Genomic DNA, 22740 nt, shown 5'->3' with positions numbered 1-22740 from the left:
ACTGCAGCCGCTCTCACTCCCAAACAGTGGCAGCGTCCAGGGGAAAATCACAGACGGATGCCCTTGTCCACATGTGCTGACCTAACCCAAGCCCTCCAGAAGCAGGAAGGAATGAGCAGGAGGCAGAGGGAGAGGGCAAGGCCGATGTACCCCCCCTCCCCACAGCTAGGGATGGGCCTGCACCAACCCCCCCCGAGATCTGGACACCCTCATACTCTGGCTGGGGCATGAGAATCCAGCCTCGGATCCATCCACACCTGAGTTTCAAGCCTGGTTCCTATCATGGATCAAACCAAAATCTCTGCTCCAGGCGCCTGGGGAGGGGGTGAAATCTGTGCGTGAATCTGAATTTTGCAGCTTGGGCCCCAGAGAGACCTGAAAGTGGGTGACAGGAAAGAGCAGCCCAGCAAAGAAGAGACTTTGCCTTTCAGCGGTTTCTCCAAAGTTCCATCTGACCCCACATCTGCCAGCAGTGCAAACAGCTGCCTGCGTCAGACCCAAAAATAGCTCTGTCCCTTCTTGGCCCCGGGGCGAGGGACAGGGTCTCTAAACAGCTGTAAATATTGAGCTGCAGCAAGGGAACAGCGAACAAGGTGGGGGATCTTCTGGTGAGAAAAGGAAGAGGGGACCGAGGCCGTCTCTGCATCCCTGCTTGGAGGAGGGCTCCAGATCCTTTCTCCAGCCAAATCTGAAATGACTGGCTGGAGTGCTCCAGTCAGGTTCAATAAAAATACCTGCACATCCTCTGCACTTGCCTCTGCCAGACTGCACAGTCAGAGGGAAATTTCTGCTTCCACACAACATGCCCGGAGCTTTGATCTTCTAACACTTTAAGGCCGTTCACAAAATTCACTTGTTTTCCTCCCCATGTCTTAAAACCAGAGTTCCCAACCTTCCCTCCCACCCCTATTGAAGTGAGCCAACTAAACAGCACACGTGGCCCTTCATTCCAGAAGGTTGGAAAGTTATTAATAATTTTTCTGGGAAAAAAAAAGAGTTTCCTCTGAAAGCCTTGTGCCCCATGTGGTCTATGTCTTTATGTGAGTTGCCGAATTGGGGAGCATCCTTTCAAGATGTGGCGCATTTATTTTCTTATTTTCCTGGAAGACGTTCCCCATGCCGTTAGCCAGCCCAGACAAAACTACTGGGTGGATTCTAAGAACCCGGGGCAGAGAAAATACTCCACAGTGTTAAACCAAAAAATAATATGTACTCTCAATGGAACAATTCCTTTGCTTCGCATTTGTTTGAGCTGCACAGTTTGGACCTGGGTCTGACATTTCCCAGCACTAGTGGGCGCATCGACGTAAGATTTTGATTCAGGCTTGGTACTCGTAGCTGAGGGTGCATATGGTGCTACTCCCTAGGAATTTCTCCCTGGTGCAATTGATTTGGAATTCTGGAACCAGCTGATGAAGGGACTGGTGATCATTCAGCAGGGTGAGGTGCACTGCTGTCCCTGAAGCACTGTGCCTTGGACAGTTGGAGCCAGACGGTCCAATATTAGGTGCATGTTAGGTGATCATCTCTTGGAAAAACGTAGGTGGATAACTAGGTATCAGCGCCTCAGCACTTCCAAAAAGAAAAGGAGGACTAGTGGCACCTTAGAGACTAACCAATTTATTTGAGCATGAGCTTTCGTGAGCTACAGCTCACTTCATCAGATGCATTCAGTGGAAAATACAGTGGGGAGATTTATATACACCCAGACCATGAAAAAATGGGTGTTATCCTACACATTGTAAGGAGAGTGATCACTTAAGATGAAAGAAAAGGAGTACTTGTGGCACCTTAGAGACTAACCAATTTATTAGAGCATAAGCTTTCGTGAGCTACAGCTCACTTCATCAGATGCATATCGTGGAAACTGCAGCAGGCTTAAGATGAGCTATTACCAGCAGGAGAGCGGGCGGGGGGAGGGGGTTGGGGGGGGGGTAGAAAACCTTTTGTAGTGATAATCAAGGTGGGCCATTTCCAGCAGTTAACAGGAATGTTGGAGGAGCAGTGGGGGGTGGGAAAAATAAACATGGGGAAATAGTTTTACTTTGTGTAATGACACATCCATTCCCAGGCTCTATTCAAGCCTAAGTTAATTGTATCCAGTTTGCAAATTAATTCCAATTCAGCAGTCTCTCGTTGGAATTTGTTTTTGAAGTCTTTTTGTTTTAATATTGCGACCTTTAGGTCTGAGATCGAGTAACCAGAGAGATTGAAGTGTTCTCCGACTGGTTTATGAATGTTATAATTTTTGACATCTGATTTGTGTCCATTTATTCTTTTACGTAGAGACTGTCCAGCACTTCCAGTATTCCCTAGGTATTCTTTAGATTTAGTATCTATGTAAATGAGGGAGGCGTTAGCCCTGTTTACATGCTACTGTCATCTCGAAGGCACATGAAAACCTCTGGAGAACCACCCTACAATGGGAGCCATTAGGAATTCTACATTTACTCCTGTGCAGGGATCACAGTATTGGGACCGTGTGTTCTGGTCTATGCCCAATGCAGGAAGAGACCTGGGGTGATGAGTGTTGAGATTTCAATAGCACCCACCCATGGCAGGTGCCAGGCAGAGGGGGCTTTTACTAAACCTCCTTCTAATCACCTGTGAAATTCCTTCAGGCTTCCAAAGGCAGGAGATTTTAGACAAATGAGATGTTAGAATGGAAATATGTGGGACTATCGACATGTAGCACCCACAGCCAGACACACCCCGATGCAGGAGGCCTGGCCTTTGAAAAAAACCGGGGCAGTGTACACGCAAGACACAGAGTTTGGAGCTTTGAAAAATACTTGGATTCTCAGCTGGGCCGGTTCCTTGTACCAAGGGGTGCAGCAGCAGGCCCGGTGAGACTTTTCACAACAGTCAAAGCCTGCGGCTTTGCCATCAATTCTTCCCCACATGCTCTTGTGCCGCTCGCCGAGCAGTGGCGTTCCGCCTGGCCCCAGAGGTGCCTGCATTTCAGTGCCGAAAGGACTTCACACACACACACACACACACACACACACACACACACCCCATATGTGTATGCTTGGAAGCATTGGAGGGATCCCTGAGCAGAGAAGGCAGTAGGTGAATAGAGGTATCATCGGTTTGGCCTTTCTCCAGCTCTTTCCAGCCCTGCATTTGAAAGCCCTTTTCCTATCGCTTAACCAATCCTCCCAGCACCCCAAGGCTGAAGAAGCCTGAGTCAGACAGAGGTTAAGCAACTTGCTCAGGACCATGGAGTGCAGCTGAAGTAGGGATGGAACCCAGAGTCCTGGATCCCAGTCCCCAGCTCTGACTGCTGCACTCTAATTTGGGCGTCCTAACATGATGCCACACGCAGGGAAATTAGGAAGCACTGTTTCTGAAAGTTGTGTTATTAAAAGGCTTTTTCAGACTTTTCCTTCCCCCCAGCAGGCCACCCTGCGCATGGTCAGAGGCTCTTGGGGCACAGAACGTCCTGGCACACGACTAGCTTGCAAGGGATCTTGGTAAGGAGCAGAGACTGGCCTCTTTCTTTCCCATTACATTGGAGCCACATGGTGTTTACCCATTGCCAGTGAGGTGAGACAGCTGACACTGTCGGGAGCTGTTATTCCCACAGCCGCATCTTTGCTGCAGGCAAAGCTCATTCTAAAGTACTCCAGCAAGATCGTGTCGGGTTCTTGGGGGACATAGTTCTTACCGAGATCCTGGTTTCCAGGTGCCACGTCTCCCGCTGTCTTTTGGCTAAACCTTCCCTCCCAGAGCAGGAAGTGATGCCGCGACCTATTGAGTGAGAAGTGGCACCACTGGACCTGGACAACAAGCCCTATAGATGCCCCAGCATATTCCCGGCCGTGGCTTGTCTCTAAATTTCCAGCCTTGCCTGAAAGTTTCCCATTGATCAGAGACAGAGGGGCCCTTAGCACGTGGGTAGCTCCGCTCAAGCTGCGGCACCGAGGATGCTGACATGCCCTGCGATAGGTTATCACGCTGCTTCGATACTCAGGACACAGCTGCTTTGTGAGCATGGCCCAGCTTCTGTGTCGTCACGCTGTTCTTCTGTCATCACAAGCCAAGTGTCACCTCTGACTCCTGGCTTTAGGCTGGGCCAAACCAAACTCCCGGGCTTGGAGGCATCCCAGAGGTTGGGATGTGGGTCCCACAGCTGTAGTTTGAACTGAGCTATTCTGAACTGAAGGGGTCTGTGAACTGATTCTCCCCCTCCTCTACCCCGCACCGCCATGCTGCTGCAGACTTGTTCAGAGCCATCCTTGGAAGGGTACCCACCGTCCTACCTGGGAATTGAAATCCCCTCTTCCTCTGGAGAGATGTAGGCAGGCACACTTCTCGCCCCTTGTTTCTAGCCCTACTCTTCGTGTATCCACACAGCGGCAGCTGGCATGGCCACATCGAAAGCCTTACTGACACACATGGGTACAATGGATACATACCATTGTCCAAGTATCCTTTAGGACGTGTGTCACTGGATGTCCCAACCACTCCCCTCCACCTCACAGGGGTTTCTGCACGCTGGGGAGTGTGAGACACCCTGCAACTCCCGGTCCTCCAGTTGGAGTCATGTCTCTGTGCCCGGCCACGGGTGGCTGCCTGCTCTCCTCATGTGCCTGACCGCGCCTGAAAAGATCAGTCAGGCCTCCTCCCAGCAGAGCTAAAACTAAAGGGCTAGAACCTCCTCTCCAGCCGAGGAGAGCTCAGGACCGCTGGGGCTTGGGGGCGGGGGCCAGTGCAGCTGGAATGTGGCCCGTGAGCAGGGCCAAAATATTAGCCTTGGTGAAGATTCCCAGCGGGGGGAGCGGGGGGCAGTGCAGCTGCACATCTGGGCAGCTCTTGGGCAGCAGGGAAGCACCTCATCTGGGACCCCCGATGCAACAGGTGGTAGGATGAGCGTGTGGGGTCTAGCCCTTGTATTTTAAGGTGTGCTGGTGGGGGGGGCAGCAACCCAACCTCCCCCCCTTCCTTGAGATGTTAGCTGCTGGATCAGAGGCTGCCCAGCCCCGTGCGAGGAGGGAGCCGAGCTTGCAGTGAATGCGCTCTGTGCCCCAGTATCCCATGGGCAGATAAGACGACTGTCTTTGTGTGGCCTTTGGGGCAGGGGTTCTCCCCCATTACGCGGCTGCGGGGCGTCTAGCACAGAGAGACTTGATCTTAGCTGGGGTCTCAGGCTGCTCGTGTTATGCTAAGAACTGCTAATAATAGCGGGGGGAGGGGAAGTGCCTGCAGATCTCCATGACCTCCCAAGTCGCTTTGCAGAAATGGCCCAGCGGCGGAGGGGAGGGTGGCAGGGCCTTAGAGAGGAACTCCAAAGGCCGGTGCCCGTATAACCTCGTCCCACAGCACAGCAATTCCCAGAAAGGGATTGGTTTGGGGTTGTTGTTTTTTCCCCCCTCTAATTTAACTGGAACCTGTTTTGATTGGATTCAAGGCCTGAATAAACAAACTGCGGGTAAAAGGCGGCACTGGGTTTATGAAAGAATTGAAAACAAAACACGCACTGCATCTGCCAGTAAGCCAGAAAGTTCAAGGCACGCTTTGGCTCGTAGGCCCCTTCGGCTGTTGTCATGCAGGTTCAGGTCTCAGGAGGGGGGATCTGGCATTCTGCGCCTACAGCGTGCGTGCAAAGGCACTAGTGACGGACACCCTTAGCGTGGATGAGGGGGTGCCCAAAGCACGAGATTCAAGGCACATTCAGCTGTGCACGGCATGGGAAGAAGGGCCACTTTCTTTCTTTATTGTTTTTTACAGTGTGTAGGAATAGAGTTGTGTTCTTTTAAATAGCGTGTGAACCCTCTGGTGGCGCTCACTGTGTTCTGCGGGCCAAAGACCTACTGGAGCAGCAGAGTGTCTATGCAGTTGTGTGTTGTGTGTATTTAGTAAACACAGTTATTTGGACCCCTTGCGGTACCTTTGTGGTGTTATTGTGTAAAAAGCAAAAGATACAACATTTTCTAAAGGCAAAGTGAGATTTCAGAGCTCTTTGTATTTTAAGTGGCGATTCTCAAAAGCTTTTGGCATGCAGGTGCACAAGGCATACACATGACCTAACCTGCACATGCCCAGTTACGGTGACTGTATGCCCCAACTGGGGAGCTGCACGTGAAAATACACCCAACTAAACGTGTGTGTGCAACTTCCCGATTGTGCGCACAAGTACAACAGTCGCACGCAGGGGGACCAAGGGTGAGATTTTCAAAACCGACTAAGAGTTTCAGCCATACAGCTCCCATCGCCATTAATGGGTTTTGTGTGACTCCGGTCAGCCTTGCAGATCTCAGCCTAGGCATGCAAGCGTGTGCCTCACGTTTTGAGCAGGGTTTTCAAAAATAAATGTCCAGAGTTAGGCTCCTCCATCCATACTGAGGCCTGTGGTGCTATGGGGCGTGCTCAGCACCCTGGCAAATCAGGGCACCTGCCTAGATGCCTAAGTAAGGACCCAGCAGCCAAATATTTTTGATAATGTTTCTTGGCCTTTTTACAGAGATGCCTAAGTGCCGCCATGTGACCACCTCTGGGGTGGAGATTGCCAGCCAGCACACAGCACCACAGCATAGAAAGAGGCCATTTTGGTGAAGGACACTGGGGCAAACCTCAGCTCTTACAAAGAGTGCCCCAGGGGATCTTCAGGATCTCCGTTTTCAAGAGAAAAAAACAGCACCTGCCCTGGAAGGATAAAGGGCTGAGTCTGCCCTAGTTTAAACATAACCTTGACTTTGGTCCATCTATGCTGGAAGCACTCAGACTCCTGGGGAACTAAGCAGACCTAGAAATGAGCTGGCTGATAAACAGGGCTCTAATCGGGGTGTCACCTGCCCTTTGACCCTTGACTGCATTGCAATTTACTGAGAACCTCATTCTGCTGGGTGCCCTTCGCAGAGCCCTAGAGCGCAGAGATACTGTTCCTGCCTGAATCGCCTGAAACTGGGCTGCACAATGCACCTGATTAGCGCGGGCACTTCTTGCAACCTCTGAAAGGTGTCATGTCCCACGGCTGCTGCTAATGGAGGGAGAAAGGGATGGTGCAGGCGCCCACGATAAGGGGAAATAGGAAGAGAAAAGAACAGGTGAGAGGAGGAGGTGCTGGGAATGAAAGGGTGGCTGAGAGAAAGCCGGTCCCCCTTCCTCTCTTCCACTGCTGGATTTACCTTCTCCCTTGTTCTCTCTTTTGAATTAAACTCCAGATCCCTATAGAGTCCCTAGAGGCAGACACTGTCTCCTCATTAGGGCCCCTGCCTCCTTCTTCTTAGGCATCTAGCTACAGCATCCTTCTCCTCCAAGGTTAACTTCACCGGGTCCCGGCCCAGCCCTGAGAGCCCCAGGAATGCTTGACATCACCAGGAATAACACAACACTGCCCTCTCAATGGTGCTGGACGTGCTGGGTTTGTTATTCTTGCTTTATCTGCAGTTGGAGCAGCTGGGCCTTCCTTCCCATCTGACTATTTTCAGCGCGGGAGAAATTAATTTTAGTTCAAACAAAAACATGTAGTGGAGGGATTGGGGCTAGGAGCAGGGCGTGCACCCCAGCAGGAGGCTGAGTGATTAATGGCTATCGGGGCACTGCAGAGAGAGGGAGAAAAGCCTGCAGCTTGCCCAGTTCCTGCACAGCGTCCATCAGCCAGAGAGAAGCAGGAAGGGGACTCGGCCAGAAGGAGCTCTCAGGTCCCTAAGTAGCTTTAGTGGGAGAGTGCTGGGCTCCGGGGCCAGCAGCAGGGTGCTCAGAGCAGGCCTCGAGGCTGCTAGACCTGGGGCGTGACACTGAACCGAGGCCCGAAGTGACTCAGAACAACACTCCGAAGCAAAGCTCCCAGCCCAGAGCCATGTCCTGGCTGTTGGGTGTCCTCTACTGGCCAGTGGAGGGCTGTCTCATCCCCTCAGCAGACCCCGTCGAGCGATGGCCAGAGGCACAGGGCTGCTTCCCGCACCACCGCTGAGCTGGCTAGGCCTGGAGGAGCCGCACTGGGCCTGGCTCAGCTGGGAGCCACACTTTGCTTATCTTCCCATTTCCTCCCCTTCTGGGAACAGCACATGGGAGCCGCTCCCATCCTTGTCACCACTTGCTGCGTCTGTCAGCTGGTGGCCAAACACTGGAGCAGATGTAACCAATTAGCGGTGTCCCCCGCATCTGGTGGCTGGACTTGTGTGAGCATACTGGGTCATACCACGGTGGGGATTCGAACCGGGATCCTTGAAGCCTGGGGGTTAAAGCCGGGTCTGCTGCCCAGAGTGGGCAGGAGCTCCCAGGCATGCTGCACGGAAGAAGTAGCAGAACGTGCACAGGTGCTGGGCCCAGGCCCATCTGGTGTCTTCACAGAAGGGACTTGGCACCAGGATCTATTTCCAGCTGCTTTGTAGAGGACCAAGAGAAACAGCCACCGTGTAAGGGTAATTTAAGTGGAACAAAGATAGGAATTCCTACAGCTAGTCCTTGCCCTGCCCTGCCCTATGGGACACACACCGATGGTCCTATGGAGCTTTTTGCCCTCTGTGCACCACTCCAGCTCAGCCCTGCCAGGGGTATTGAATGAGCCTTTCTGCCTCTTCCATTTCTCTCCTAGAAACAGGATCAATTTAGTGCACAAGGAAAGGAAGGGGTGGGGGGGGGCAGTCTATTTTAATAATCAAGAGGCCAAGGATTCCCAGCACCTCCTTCCCTCTTCCTACCCCAGCTCTGTTCATCAGTGCACCCCCACCCCGCCCCACACTTGTACTGTGGCCAGTCCCGGGTTCAGACTCAGGGTCCAAGCTACAGCACTGGATGCTCTTCCCTACACTCCCTGTCCCCACTAGCTCACAGTTAGGCCTTTTGTACTGGGCTCCTTACTGCCAATACAGCACGAATGTCATTCCACCCTGGAAGAGGGGAAGCATCCTGCTCCTCTGGGGTGCAGTCACTTAGCTGTACAAAATGACCAAGCACATTTCAGCAAAGGACATGGAAGCATTTGCAGAGGCACAAGCCACAACATCTCAGCCTAGTTTGTTGCTTCAAGGCAAGTGAAAGACAAACCACTCCAGGTTCTCCACTCGGGCAACAGGCTGGAGAATGGGGCCCAAGAGCTGCCAAGCAAGGGAACTCACTCAGCACCATCCTGTCCCATCTTTGCAGCTTTTGTGCATTTCCAGTTCGGCCATGCCCTGTCTCTGACCCTGCAGCTGTCTCAGCCCTTTCAGCTCCGCTGAATCCTGGTGGAGAACTTTGTTGTCCCGCATTCCCTCTTGGCCTTCCCTGCTTGTTGTCTGGTTTCTTGGCTGGCCAGCAGCAATTCTCTCTGAGGTTCTGAATCTTGGCAGAGCTTGTGCTTGGACTCCAAAGTCTGCCTTGACTGCAGCCCAACCCTCAAGCCTAAGGACAGATTCTGGTGTCCTGTACGCTCAGGGACTTGGGAAGGAGTTACTCCTGATTTACACAAGAAGGGCTGGTGGAACCAGTAGCTCGAGTTCAGCAACCGCGGCACCAATCCGAGCTCTAAAAAGAGTAAACAACAACTTCTAGGTACCGCTCCCTAGTGCACACGCAGCAACCTGCTAGCACGAAACTAACTCTGAGTCCCACTTTCTCGTGGTGGGGAGTGTTTCGTTCAGCGACGTGTACCCAGCTCCCGTAACTCTTTGGGTGCTATAGGCACAACTTCTGAAGTATCCATCTAAATTGTAATCTGGAAAATTAAGCACCAAGCAGAGTCATAAGAACATAAAACCATAAGAGCTGCCATACTGGGGCAGACCAATTGTCCACCTCGCCCAGTAGACCAGTGCCAAATGTATTGGAGGGAATGAACAGACCAGGACAATTTCAAGTGATCTAGCCCCTGTTGTCCAGTCCCAGCTTCTAGCGTTTGGAGATTTAGGGACACCCAGAGCATGGGGTTGCATCCCTGACCATCTTGGATAATAGCTATTGATGGACCTACCTTCCATGAACCTAATTCATAGAATTGATAAAGTAATAATCATGATAATCAAAAGCCAGTTTTCTCTAACTTCCCCTTCCACTCTCCACCTGCCAAGCACCCATCTTTGTTCCCCTTCCAGTCCCCACCTGCAAGACCACTTCCTCTGTGAAGCCTTCCTGGGCTGGATGACACCTCCCTCCTCCCCCCACTCCCTTCTCTCTGTGTTGTTTGCCTTGCACATAAACCCTGCAGTATCGTAATGCTCAGACCTGCCGTCTGATGGTCTTTGCACTTCGCTCCATCCTTTGGCTTTTCTAACTCATTGTGATCAGTGTGTTTCATTGTTATATCGTGGCAGTTGCGTGCTGATTTTTACCCTGGGTTGGGTAAAAACAGCCTGGATCTGGGCCCGTTGTATCATTCCCTTTGCCCACCACACTTGGTATTGTAACAGAGGCAGCTAAGCCATTAAGCTTGTCTGGGATGCTACTTCCCTTTCCAATCTAGACCGTTTGCTGCACAAGTTGTTTCCTTCCACCCAGGTCAGTTCCCTTACACCTTTTGCTCTACTCTTTCACCGGGTGCATGATGTTCTAGAATCTGCTTGAGATCCTACATTCATAACCTTGGTTTGTGACATCAAAATTATTCTGACTATAATCAGCTGTGATGACCTCACTTGGGAAGGATCAATAGGAGCAGATGACCTAAGACACAAAGATCCTGTTGTCATGCACCTGAGACTCTTGGATTAATTCACTATTTTTCCTTTTTCTTATCTGCTCCTTTCTCCATCACTGCTGGTCCCTTGGTCACTAATCTTGCCTGTGACCCTTCTCACATGCAGAGGGAAAGCAGTTTGACATGACAACACATGAGCCATCTGTGGTGGGTTACGGGAAGGAAAGGAGCCCTTTGCAGGAAAGTGGAAATTTCTATAAAAGATTCTCTTACACGGAATCTATAGAAAGTGAAGGAAATATTCCCTCTGCACCAGGAACCATGCCTCATGGAGCACTGGGAACAGAAGAGCTGCCATTACTCATATGAGAGCAGCTTGCTGAAAGTAGACAGACGCTGCGCCATATGAGACTTCTCTGCAATCTTCAGCTGGTGCCCACTCACCTCACCCAGCTTTGATTGGCAATGACACGGCGCATTAACTCACCGCAGCCCAAACAAAGTCAGACTGGAGCAAGAGAAGAGAAGAGAAGAGAAGAGAAGAGAAGAGAAGAGAAGAGAAGAGAAGAGAAGAGAAGAGAACGCTCTGATGCAGTCAGAGGGTTAGACTACATGACTAGATGACCCTTGTATAGTAGAACACAAACTCCATTGGGCTAGTTTTGGGGGGGGGGTTCAGATAGGCTTTCCCAGTTGGTGGGATTTATGCACACTGGCTAAGTCCACATTTGGACAGAGATGCATTATAATCTGCTCTTGCAATTTGACTGTTCCACTAGCAGTAAGGAGCGTAGAGACCACGGATTGCTTCTTATCCTAGAGTGGAGAGTCATAGAAATGTAGGTTTCAGAGACGCAGCTGTGTATATTTCCCCATGTTAAGTATCCTCACACCTTCTTGTCAACTGTCCAAATGGGCCATCTTGATTATCACGACAAAAGTTTTCTTCTCCTGCTGATAATAGCTCATCTTAACTAATTAGCCTCTCACAGTTTGTATGGCAACTTCCACCTTCTCTGTATGTATATATAGATCTTCTTACTGTATGTTCCATTCTATGCATCCGATGAAGTGGGCTGTAGCCCACGAGAGCTTATGGTCTAATAAATTCGTTAGTCTCTAAGGTGCCACAAGTCCTCCTGTTCTTTTTATACCAATGTAGGCAACCAACCAGTCATGGACAATACACACACGCATCGTCTGGCCTCTTCCAAGACCAGCAGAACTGGAACAAGGCCAGATCTAGCTCCTCTGACACTGAATTGCACCTTCCCCCACCAGTAATTCCTTTGAAATGAATTCCTGTCCACTGCCTTGCTTCTTAAGCGGTTACACAGGTGGCAGGCAGCATTATGGGGAAGGGTTCGTGTCTCCTACTTACCCAACAGTATCTTGGTGAGAATTTCCTGCTGCCCAGCTCAGCACAAACAGTGCCTGACATCCAGGCAAAGCATAGTATTTTTGGCTCGAATGGACAAAGCCTCCAGGGTGGTTCTGATAACACGGTCCTACACTTTTGCACTCTCCCTGGCTTCTCTGCAGCCAGCTGTAAATCAGTGAGAGGCTCTGAAATTCTGATGCAGCTGATCCTCTCCGGCTCTGGTGCCTTGGGAAATGCCCGGTGGTGCTCAGGGGCAGATCTCTCTCAGGCAGGAATTACACTACGTCTCTTTCAGGCAGGAATTACACTGCCCAGGAGAGCCACCTATGTCAGGTTCCAGGTTCATGCTGAGGAAATCCTGAGAAGCCCCCAGCTTTGTCCCTCTGTTCCACATTCTTGCTCGTTTTTCTGCTTCCAAGAGTGACTGCTTTACAAAAATCCCACTGGTCGTTTGGTTACTGGGGGCACCACGGTGAGGGTGGCACCATGTCTGTGCCGGGGTTTGCCAGGATTGATTTAGCATTATTGACAGACTAGGCAGAGAGTTCTGACCTGCCACTGAGGTGCTTACTTAACACCATCTCGCCGGCAGACCTCAGCCCTGAGCTAAAGGGCCCAGCTCCTCCCAGTGAGGGAGAGGAATCGGTGTAAAATCCTGAGCTTTGGTGCATGGACCCGCCAGTTTGCCCCAGCGGCTTTCAAAGGCAGGGATCTTAGCCTGCAAGGGTAGGATGGAAATTCACTCTCCAGGCTCAGTTTCTCTACTGTCTTCTCACCTCTGGCATGTGCATGAAAGAGCCTTTTAATGCATCGCAATATGGAGTTCCTGAATATCCTGAATACCCACCCATACCCCCTGCAGCAGACACACAGCAGTGAAGTGGGTGCCGACAGGAACATTTTGCTTCTGTGATTTTACTCGAGATTTCTTTGTACAGGAAAACCTGCAGCGGAGCAAGAGCTGAATGAGACTGAGTCAAGTCTCATACTGTGTTAGCCGGTTATGGCTACAGCTGCCTGCTTAGAACAAGGAGTTGTTTCCATCCTCTGCGAAAACATCTGAGCTGGTTCTGCAGTTTGACATGCAGACCTGGAGTGGTGGCATACACCCATTTCTGGTTCCCCAGCTCCTCCCTGGAGCGAAGCGTCAAACTGTGCCCAGGGTCAGAGTTTATCCCTGTGGGCTATTGGCCCTTCACTGAGTAGGTATTCCCCAGATTCCTGAAATAGGCACCAGCCAGTACGTGTGCTGTCCTCTCCCCCAAAATCGCACCGGGGCAGAAGCCAAGTGTCTCCCCCAACTCCCCACTCTGAAATCGGCCATTGTTTCTGCCTCACTGGCTTTTTCCATGTGGACTTATTGTGCTTCAGCTAAGAGAACTGTTTATTTAAAACCCCAAACCAAAAACTCCCTTGCTCTGTGAAGCAACAAGATTAATGATGTGGTTGAAGGGACTGTCTCCAGAAATCATTCAGCTTCATTAAATGTTTTCCAGACATGGCTCTCCGGCTTCTCTTTGCTCCCTGGCTATAGGAAGCTTCTTCCCCCTTAGAACGTATGCAGCCTGGGGAGGCCTGTCCAAAAGTAGCGGTCCGAGAGGGCGACCCAGTGGCCGGAGTTAACATCGCTCTGGGATTTCAATAGCTTCTCCAAAAACAAAACACCCCTTTGCTCGTGTCCCCAAGCTCCCCCCGCCCCGGGATTCCAACGTCCCCTGCAATGGATGTTTGCAGAGGGATATTTCAGCCCAACAAAGCAGAGAGCTGGGGCGGCTGCCAGCAATATTTCTTCATGTAAAAACAAGTGCAGAGGGCTCAAAACAGAGAAATATTTCCCTCACTGCAGCTGCCATGTCCTCTCCATTCCAGCAAGTGCCGGTGTAGCGTCTGCTACCAACTCCTGACTGGTCCCATCTCTTCCCTTGGGGTAATCCTTCCCCAGGGGAGCCGAGTTCACTTAGCGCCCCCCCCTCTTCCCACTGGCTGGACAGGGACAGGAGATGGCCGGGTGACTTTGCCCAAGATCACACAATGAGTCAGTGGTGTGGACAGGAGGGCTGGTTCTGGGAGAATAAGACCCCATCTTCTGCCACCCAGCTTTTGGCCATTTCCAGACCTGAACTAGAAACAACCCTCTATTAAAGTTCTGTGATTTCACTCCCGGGTTGCAGCCAGGGCTGGAGGCAGAAGTGTTGAAATACTGCAAGCAAGGATACTCTCTCGCTGGTGCTGGGCGACTCACCAGGGCCCATTTTCATGGTCATTCCCAGGCCAATTTTGAGGACTCAAGAAGTCCAGAGAGTTTATCTGAGCACCTGAACTCAGCCTACTAGCAGAGAAAGGACAGATCTCGGTTATGATGCACCATGTAATTCTTCCTAGCTATCTGGCTGGAAAACTAATTAACATAGTCTCTGCCTCCCAGAGTCACCAGGTAGGAGCCGTTCTAAAATCTGGCCCAGACTCTACCAGGATGGAGGGGACTGCTGACTACGCTGCAGGGCTTGTGGTCCAAACATGTTGCACTTCACCCATCAAACTGCAATGACACAGGCAGGATCAGAGCCCCGGGGAAACTCCCATTCAACAAGTCCAGGGGAAATTTTCTAAAGCACAGATGGGAGTTTGGCACCTAACTCCCAGGATTACTATTCTTTATTTTTGGCATTGCCGTAGTGCTCCGGGCCCCGCGGCACCAGGCGCTGCACAAACACAGCCCCTGCCCCAAAGATGATCTAAATAAATCCCATCGACTTTCAATTGATCTCTGCCATTGCTCTGCCATGAGAAGTGTGAACAGGACAAAGTAGGGCTGATCCACCAGCACCCAACTTTCCCCGTGTCCAGCGGACGTCCCTCATGGATGAGGAGGAGGAGCTGGATGAAGCTAAACCCAAGCACAGTGGAGGCTTATGCTAATAGGCAGAGGGGAATATTTAGAAGAGTTTGCTGCCACCAGACTTCCTCCAGCCTAGGTCATCTGTCCCCAAGTTTTCAAAGAATCTTGCAGCATAGGGGTCCCTTTAGGCTCAGGGCTCTCCCATCGCATTGGCTGCCACGTGCTTTCTGCCGTCTTGTGGCTAGCTGGGAGATTGCATGCTGGCCTGTGGGATGATGACCAGGTCTCAGTCAGACACATGTTCATTACTGCCAGGCTTAGGTATTGCAATGCTGTGCAACTTAGCTTTAAAGCATCTGCCTGGAAAGAGCTGCATCTGCTGCAGAATGTGGCAGCTGGTCGCACCCTCGGCAATACGACTGGGCTCCCGAACTTATCTCACCCTTGGAGGAGGTTCACACGGCTGGTTCCCTATTAAACTCCAAGTCAGGTTTCCGTTCTCAGGCCTGATTTTCAAAGCCATCCAGGGACTGGGCTCAGGATACCTAAAGGGCCAGCCCATCTTCCAGAGCCTTGACTGCCCTTAACAGCTCTGCTCTGCAGAACCAATGGGAGATTCCTTCACAATACCCTGAGCCTGCTAGTCCCCCAGGCTATCCTGTCTGTGTGACTTTGCAAATCTGGCTCTCTCCCAAGAGAATTCCCTTTGCCTTTTTCATGAGCTCTGATTCCTTCCACACCAGGGTAGAATTCCCAGCTGTGACCACAGCTGGGTCGAACACATTTCAGGTTTTTCCTTCCCTTTGGCCTCGTAACTTTGTGTATGATGTGTCACTTCTGATCACGTCCCCGCTCGAAACGTGCACCCTGGAATTCATTTGAATGGAAACCTCATGTGAAATCCTCCTAAGAATAGAAAGCATTCAGGAGAGGCATTTCCCCAACGGATTAGGAAAGAGGAAGTAACATCGGATTTTTATTTGTAGCACAAACTCCAACCTTCTTCCCAGCTTTAAAAAGATCACCACAGAGGAGTGATGCAGGCATCAGAGATGTGGCTGCACCCTCGTTCCTGGCTGGATCGTGTACAGCTGTTCAGTGTAAATGAGCTTCTTTACAAGGGGATTAAGAGATCTGTGACAGTGCTGGCCAACAGACAGACAGCAGGTCAAATATTCAGCATATGAACTTTCCACACTCCCTTCCTCGGCCCACAGCCAGCTAGAGAGCTGGGAATGACTCCGAAACTCACATGGAGATGAACATGTATGGAAACACGTCAAACACGCATGGAGACATGTATATTTCATCCATTCACCGGATGACACACATACATATGTGTGTGCTCAGCATGACGAGCGCCAGCGGTTTATACATGACTGAACTAGAGCGAAATGAACTGGAATGAGGTGCCTTAGCGCTGTCTAGCTTGGGTTTATTCACACTGGTCTAGGGACACCAATCTAGTTAAAAGTCACCCCAGCAAACACTCCAGTTGCCCCAGGGCAGTGTCTCCGCATTAGGGGTTGGCCCAAATATAACAACGCTGCTAACACCGGTGCCAGTTTCCCTGGTCTAGACAACCCCTTGGCTCGTCGAATGGTCTCCCAAGGAAGGTGGTGGAAGTTGATTTGAAAGAACAAGAGGAGACGTTCTGTACGGAATGTCCTGCACTATCCAGAGGTGATCGGGCTGTTTTGTCAGCTCTGAGTTCGTGTTTCCAAAATAGAGTCTGAGGTGGCTAGCTGCTTGATTTGCATATGCAGATAATAAACGAACTTGTCTTCCCAAAGAGGTTTGTAGTTATGTATTGAATGAGTTTCACCACACCCCCTTCTGCAGTAGGTAAACATTATTTCCCCGTCTTAGCAAAATGGCTAAGTGACCCACCCGGGGCCACATGGGAAATCAGTAGCAAAGCCAGGTCTACAGCTCAGGTGGCCCCACACTCAGTTCTGTGTCTCTCCGTCCAGCTGCCATTGTTTGGTGAGGATTCAGGTGCCCAGATTTAGTGTCAGCGTTTGTGACGTTGGCCCAATCAGAGCCTTTCCATTTCCACCTTCCATGTTCCCAGCCCCCGGCCAGCCGTGACTCCTGCCACTGCTCCCACCTCACTGAGACACAAAGCAAAATATCCCGGATGAAACCCTGGCCCCATTGACTCAATGTGGGGGTTGCCACTGACTTCCGTGGGGCCAGGATTTCACTGCAAGTGTTCAGTATCTTCTGTCCGGTGAGGCCAAGGGGTCACTTTAGAGAACTGACATATTTATTTTACATTGGCAAAGACCATCCAGTGCCTGCGGGGCTGATGTCACCTGATCTTGAGTGGCTAAAAAAAGACATTTCCCAGCTGTTCCCAGAGCGATTTCTGTTTGTTTTATTTTCCCCAAATAGATCAGTCACCAGTGAGATGCAAGCCAGTGGCTCCCCTCCTGGAGAGTTGCTGTTCTCCCCTGCACCAGAACCAGGGCTGCAGTGTGCATGCCGCAAAACAGAGCAACCCTCTGGGACTTCGCTCAGTCTAGCTCTCTGTGGCGTGTCACTGGATCCGAGCGCAATAGCGAGGGTCTGCCACTCTGCATCTGCTTAACGGATGGGGGACAGAAAAACTCCCGCCTGAGGGCGGCAGGGTGACTGGAGGGCACTTTGGCCTGCTTGGGGCACATGCTCTGGGAGGAGTGAAGAGAAGAGTGGGGCTGGCTTGATTAAAGAACAGGACAAGAGGGTTGGGGAAATCTAACCGGCAGCTTCTCCCCATTGAGCTGTAGCACAGATTACGCCTGGTCGTGTCTAGATTGGTTTGTCTGGTTTTTCTCTTTAGACTTAACAGCGCCCGGCAAAATGGAGCCCTGATCCCTGACTTAGGACTCTCGGCGCTAGCGTAATACAGATCCCAAATAATTACTAACAGTGATGGCGCTTGTTGCATAGCAGCCAGTTCTGACAGTGCATTATCTACTGACATCCCACATCTGCTGTATCTACTTCCGTGAGATTTTTGAAAGGAACCCAAGGGAATTGGGTCCCCAAATCTCATTGAATTTCAATGGAACGTGGGTACCTAATCCCCTTAGACTACTTTGAAACCCCCAGTGACAGGCATTTTGAATGCACCCCTGCGTGTAGAACTCCCCTCCAGCCCTGGAAACCCTGGCGGGCCAGTCCTCCTGGTGATTTCACAGCACACACTCCGCCGGGTCCTCTCCCGAAGTGACTTTACTAGCATGTCCTCTCTGGTGAGCCACGCCCGGGCAGAGGGGCCTCCCCCTGCTCCTGGCTCAGCCTTTTATCCCAGCTGGTGAGCTGATTACCTCATTAACTCCTTACACCCCCTGCAAGTGACCGTGATCCCCGCTGTCCTTCCAGACCAGTCAGACTGCCCAGCTCCCTTCCACACTAGCCAGACTCAGTGCTGTGCCTGTTGTAAGGGACCAGGCTGCAGGATCCCAAAAGGGGTCTGTTTAGAGCTGCCAACACCACCCTGTCACAGGTGTCTAAGAGCCAAGAATCACTAAAGAGTAGACAGGGAGAGATTGTACCATCCCCTGCCTGTCAGCTCAGCTCCCAGTACTTTGATGTCATAGGTGTCCTTTTCTCATTTCCACTTCTTCTCCTATCTTCTCTTCATCGCCCAGGGCAGAGTGATCAGGGAAGGTTTCTACCAAGAGGTCGCTGGTACATTGCGCAATGAAGATGGGAAAGCCGAGGGTCAATCCCATTTCTTACAGTCTTCCACAATGTAAATAAGTGTACTTGGTGACTCCCTCTCACCTCCAAACGCCTACAGAGAATCTCCTTGAAAAAAAGCCCCAAAATCTCCTTGGTAATTTAAGGCAAAATCCAGCACTTCCGATCAAACTGGAAATGAAAGGGTGAAGAGCAGAGAGAACAGTCTGAACTGCATCTCCAAGCTCCAGCTGCATAATTGTCTTCTCTTGTTCTCAGATCACCAGTGGAGGAGAACAAGCAACATAAACAAAACATGCCACACGCCGCTGGCAGGGAGACAAAAATAAAATATACCAACCTCCTCGCCCTAAATAACGTACGTTTAAATAAAGAGTGTGTCTGGCCCTGGCTGGTTTTCTGGTCATTTAAACCGTGGTGATCCAGGGAGCAGAGCCATGACTGGGTACAAAAGCCAAGGTCTTAGCAAGCACTTCTCTTCCACATGTCTACCATGCGCCATGTTTCAGCAAAGGTCATCGAGGCCCTTGGGTTCAACGTCAGCCACAGTGAGCCCTTCGGCTGGCTTCTCACTGACGCCCCCCCACGCATTATTATTGTTGTTAGCATTTGTATTGCAGGAGTGGCCAGCAGCCCCAACCAAGGTCTGGGCCCCACTGTGGTAGGTGCTATAGAGCTTAAATTCAGCCAGCTTGTCCAGAGCAGAGCTCCAGTAAATATTTTCAAACCCATGGAGCCCCAGCATGCCCTGTGGGGCAGAAGCCCAGAGCCTCGGCACCTCCTGCGGGGCTGAAACCCCAAATCCTGGCGCCTCCCGCGGGCTGAAGCCCCGACTCTCTGGGAAATACTTGGTGAGAATTTACGCCCTGGTGTTGTACATAGACTGAATAAGAGACAAGTCCTTGCCGGCAAAGAGCTCAGACTCTACATACACGAGGCGGATGAAGTGTGGGTGGTGCAGCAGAGACCCATTCGGTACGTCTACACAGCAAGTCTCAGAGCCCGGGTCGCCAGACTTGGTCTCCCGCACTACCATCAGCTGTGTAATGTTACGGCTCTGACGCCCGGGGAGGGAGGGGGGCTCCAGACCCCAAGCTGCAACATCCACACCACTGTCTTTAGTGCAGTAGCCCAAGCCTGTCGACCCAGGCTCTAAGATTCCTTACTGCTGGCTGTGTAGACGGACCTACAGGGGGAAGAGACTTGTCCGAGGTCAGCCAGGATAGAACCCAGATCTGAGTCCCACGCCAGTGCCCGAGCCACTAGCCCAAGCTGCTTCTCTGTCCACACACGTGAACACCAGTGGGAGCATCTCCGCAGAACTAAGCCAGCAGAGTTGTTCCTGTCGGAGCTGGGCACAGTCAGCAAAAGACAAAAGCAAAAGGGTGGGAGGTGAAATTCTGGAGCTTCTGCTCATCTGTGCCTGGAGAAGCCGCCTTTTATTTTAATGTTGTGCGACCCCCTGTTCTCCCAGCTCTCTTCAGAAACACTCTCTACCTGCAGACATTTGGTTTAACACACACATGCGGAGGCATGCCGGGAGCCCAGTCCACGCTATTCCCGAGTGATTGGCGCAGTCCTGCTGTGAGTCAGACCCATTCCCCTGCAGCAGGAAGCTGTGCTTTAAAATTGGATCTCTCTCTTTTCTCTCTCTCTCTCTCTCTCACACGCAGGCTGGATTGTTTTTAAAAACTTGGTGGTGGGAGAGGAAGGGGAATCACTGAAATATCATTAGACAACCTGGAAATAAACCCTTCTCCCAGGGACCGTATTGAAAAGATAAAATAATGAAACAAGCAAGACATATAGGGAAAGGCCATAAATTCACGAAATCCGGGTGTGGAGACTGCTGATGGAGCAGCACGGGAGCCTTGAGGACTGAAATCCCTGCCCAGCCCGCAAGAGACAATGGCCCTTCCTCGGTAGTCGGTGAAGTGGTGCCTCCGTATGGCCGACCCCAAATGTTCAAATATCATGAGTCAGCCCCCCCGCCCCCGAATCATGAGAGTTAAAACATCGTCCATTTGGTGAGCTCTGTCTGTCTTCTGGCCTTTGCAGCGCTAGGGTTCCTGTTTCCCAGCGCAGCTCTGCAAGCTCAGCTCTCTCTCAGCCTGGCCAAGCAAGCCTGTCATTTACAGGGGGGCCAAATATGAACTGCTTTGGAGAGCCCAGAATCACTGCAGGTGGCTACCCAGGCCTTGGTCTAAAGGTCTTGTGAACGCAGATCCAGCTCTCTTTCCAAGAACCCCTGGGGATGCATTTGCATAAGTGGACTTTTGTTTTCAACTCATCTTTCTGAATTGCCCCACTCGAGATGGGGAGCCTCTGGCTCCAGCCGCCCCGAGAAGCAGGGACGCCGTGCCGTGAGTCTGCTGTAGTAGCAGGACTCTGCACCAGCATCACACGATGCCAGGATGGGGCAAGGGAGAGCCCAAGGAATCTGACATCTCCTGGAGAATGCCATTGCTGGTATGCTTCCAGCTTTCCACAGGCTTGTCGATGCTGGGCCGGGGCCCCAGCTAGTGCAAATCAGCATAAGCTCAGCTGTGTGGATTTCAGTGGAGCTGGGCTGAGGAGGGTCTGCCCCACGTGAGTTTCACGTGCATCACATTGGTTTGTGGGGGCCTGAGCTACAGATTTGCCGAGTGCCCACAGTGCCAGATGAAGCCAAGGACGGCCCCAGGCCCTCAGCACATCTGATCCTGCATCCATCGAACCCCGTTACCGATGTTCCAAAGGCATGGAAGAGCAGAGCCTTCCAGTGTGTCACTCGGCTAATGCAGAGTGTGAGCACGGGCGGGAGGGGGATAGATCTGCGATCACAAGTGCACATTCCCTCATTAGTGCAGAGAAGGGGCCCTTCTTCATCACTCAGATTAGTGAGGGGAGCAGGGCAGAGAGAGGTTTTAAGGACACAGCAAGTCTCCAACAATTCCTGAGCCAGAGAATCTTGGTGAGATTAATTTCTCCAAGGGGACCTCCTCATGCCAGTAGGCCAGGCTGCGGCCAGGACACACTGTCCTCCTGATAAACATCAAAGGGCAAAGTGAGTTTATGCCAGGGTGAAACGCTTGCAACAGCCCCATGTTCTCTCCTCCCCAAGCCACCATTCTGACCAGTAACACCAGGGCTGGCTTAACACCAGCTGAACGGCAGGGAGTCGAAGGTGTTTCACCGGAGACAGGGCTGGGAGTGATTTCACCAGAGGGAGGGAAACATTGCTGCCATAGAATGAAGAGAGGGAGTGTCTGTGGCAGGCTGGGCTGGGGATAAGGAGAGCTGTGATACCATGTAATAATAACAGACTGCTTCCCCTCCCTCCCCTGATCTAGCTGGAGAGCTACGTGCAGATGAATGTGAGGTCTGAGATGGTCCGGATCCAGCAGAATGTCGCTCAGAACCAAACAGCCGCCATGCTGGAGATCGGTACCAACCTCTTGAACCAAACGGCGGAGCAGAGCAGGAAATTGACGGTTGTGGAAGCACAGGTACAGCAGGAGTATTCTGGGAAACAGCTGGTACCAGATACACACATGGCTGCCCTGAGGGAGACACGGGGCCTGGCTCTAATCCAGCTCTGCCACTGACTCCCTGCGTGATCGTCCTTGGGCAGATCACGTCACCTCTTGCCTCAGTTTCCCTACCTGTAAAAGGGGGATGATATGTCCCCAGTCTTCCAAAGGAGTTGCAAGGCTTAGTTCAGTCACATTTGTAAAGAGCTTTGAGCTGCTTAGATAAAGGGTGAGGGTGAAGTGAAAGCCATTTTATGTGGCTCCCAGACTTTCGCGTGGCTCCCATCTGCAGCGTGCAGGATTCGGATGGCCAGTGGGGCAGATCAGTCACAAAGAACTCATGGCTCACGTGCCTTATGGGTGGGCTGAGATTTCTAAAGGGATTTGGCTGCTCAATCCCCATGAAAATTAATGAGAAGGGAACACCCAAAGCCCCCCACAGGGCTCTGACAGTCCCACTCATGGAGCCGATGTGGTTCATGTAAAAGAAGCAGAGACCATGGGTTTTGAGTGCAAAGTTTTTAGGCTAGCGTGACCAACAGGGATCACATAATTCATCCAATCAACCTCTGCTCCCTATTACTCCTTTGGCCCGCTGTGTTGGAAAGACCAGGATATGCTCTCCTCCACTGCGGCCAATATGCATGATATGACATTCTATTGGCTTGAATGGATGCTCCACCTAAACTGGTTTCCCTTGGAGCTGGTGTAGTGCATCAGTGGTGAAATATCATACCAGGGCTGGTAACGCTGCTGA

At 51.5% G+C, this 22740-nt stretch overlaps 1 protein-coding gene across 1 annotated transcript in view; it reads left to right on the top strand.

Moving 5' to 3' along the window:
* Positions 1-22740, top strand: part of ANGPT4 (angiopoietin 4) — a 42454-nt gene that overhangs the window by 6625 nt on the left and 13089 nt on the right. The window contains exon 2 of the mRNA XM_073308652.1: positions 21804-21959. Within this exon, the coding sequence (XP_073164753.1) occupies positions 21804-21959 (156 nt within the window). The remainder of the gene's footprint in view (positions 1-21803; positions 21960-22740) is intronic.

The sequence above is a fragment of the Lepidochelys kempii genome, chromosome 13, assembly GCF_965140265.1.
Source record: "Lepidochelys kempii isolate rLepKem1 chromosome 13, rLepKem1.hap2, whole genome shotgun sequence".
Lineage (NCBI taxonomy): Eukaryota > Metazoa > Chordata > Testudines > Cheloniidae > Lepidochelys > Lepidochelys kempii.
The sequence above is the reverse complement of the archived record's forward strand: the minus strand, read 5'-3'. Positions and strand labels throughout refer to the sequence as shown.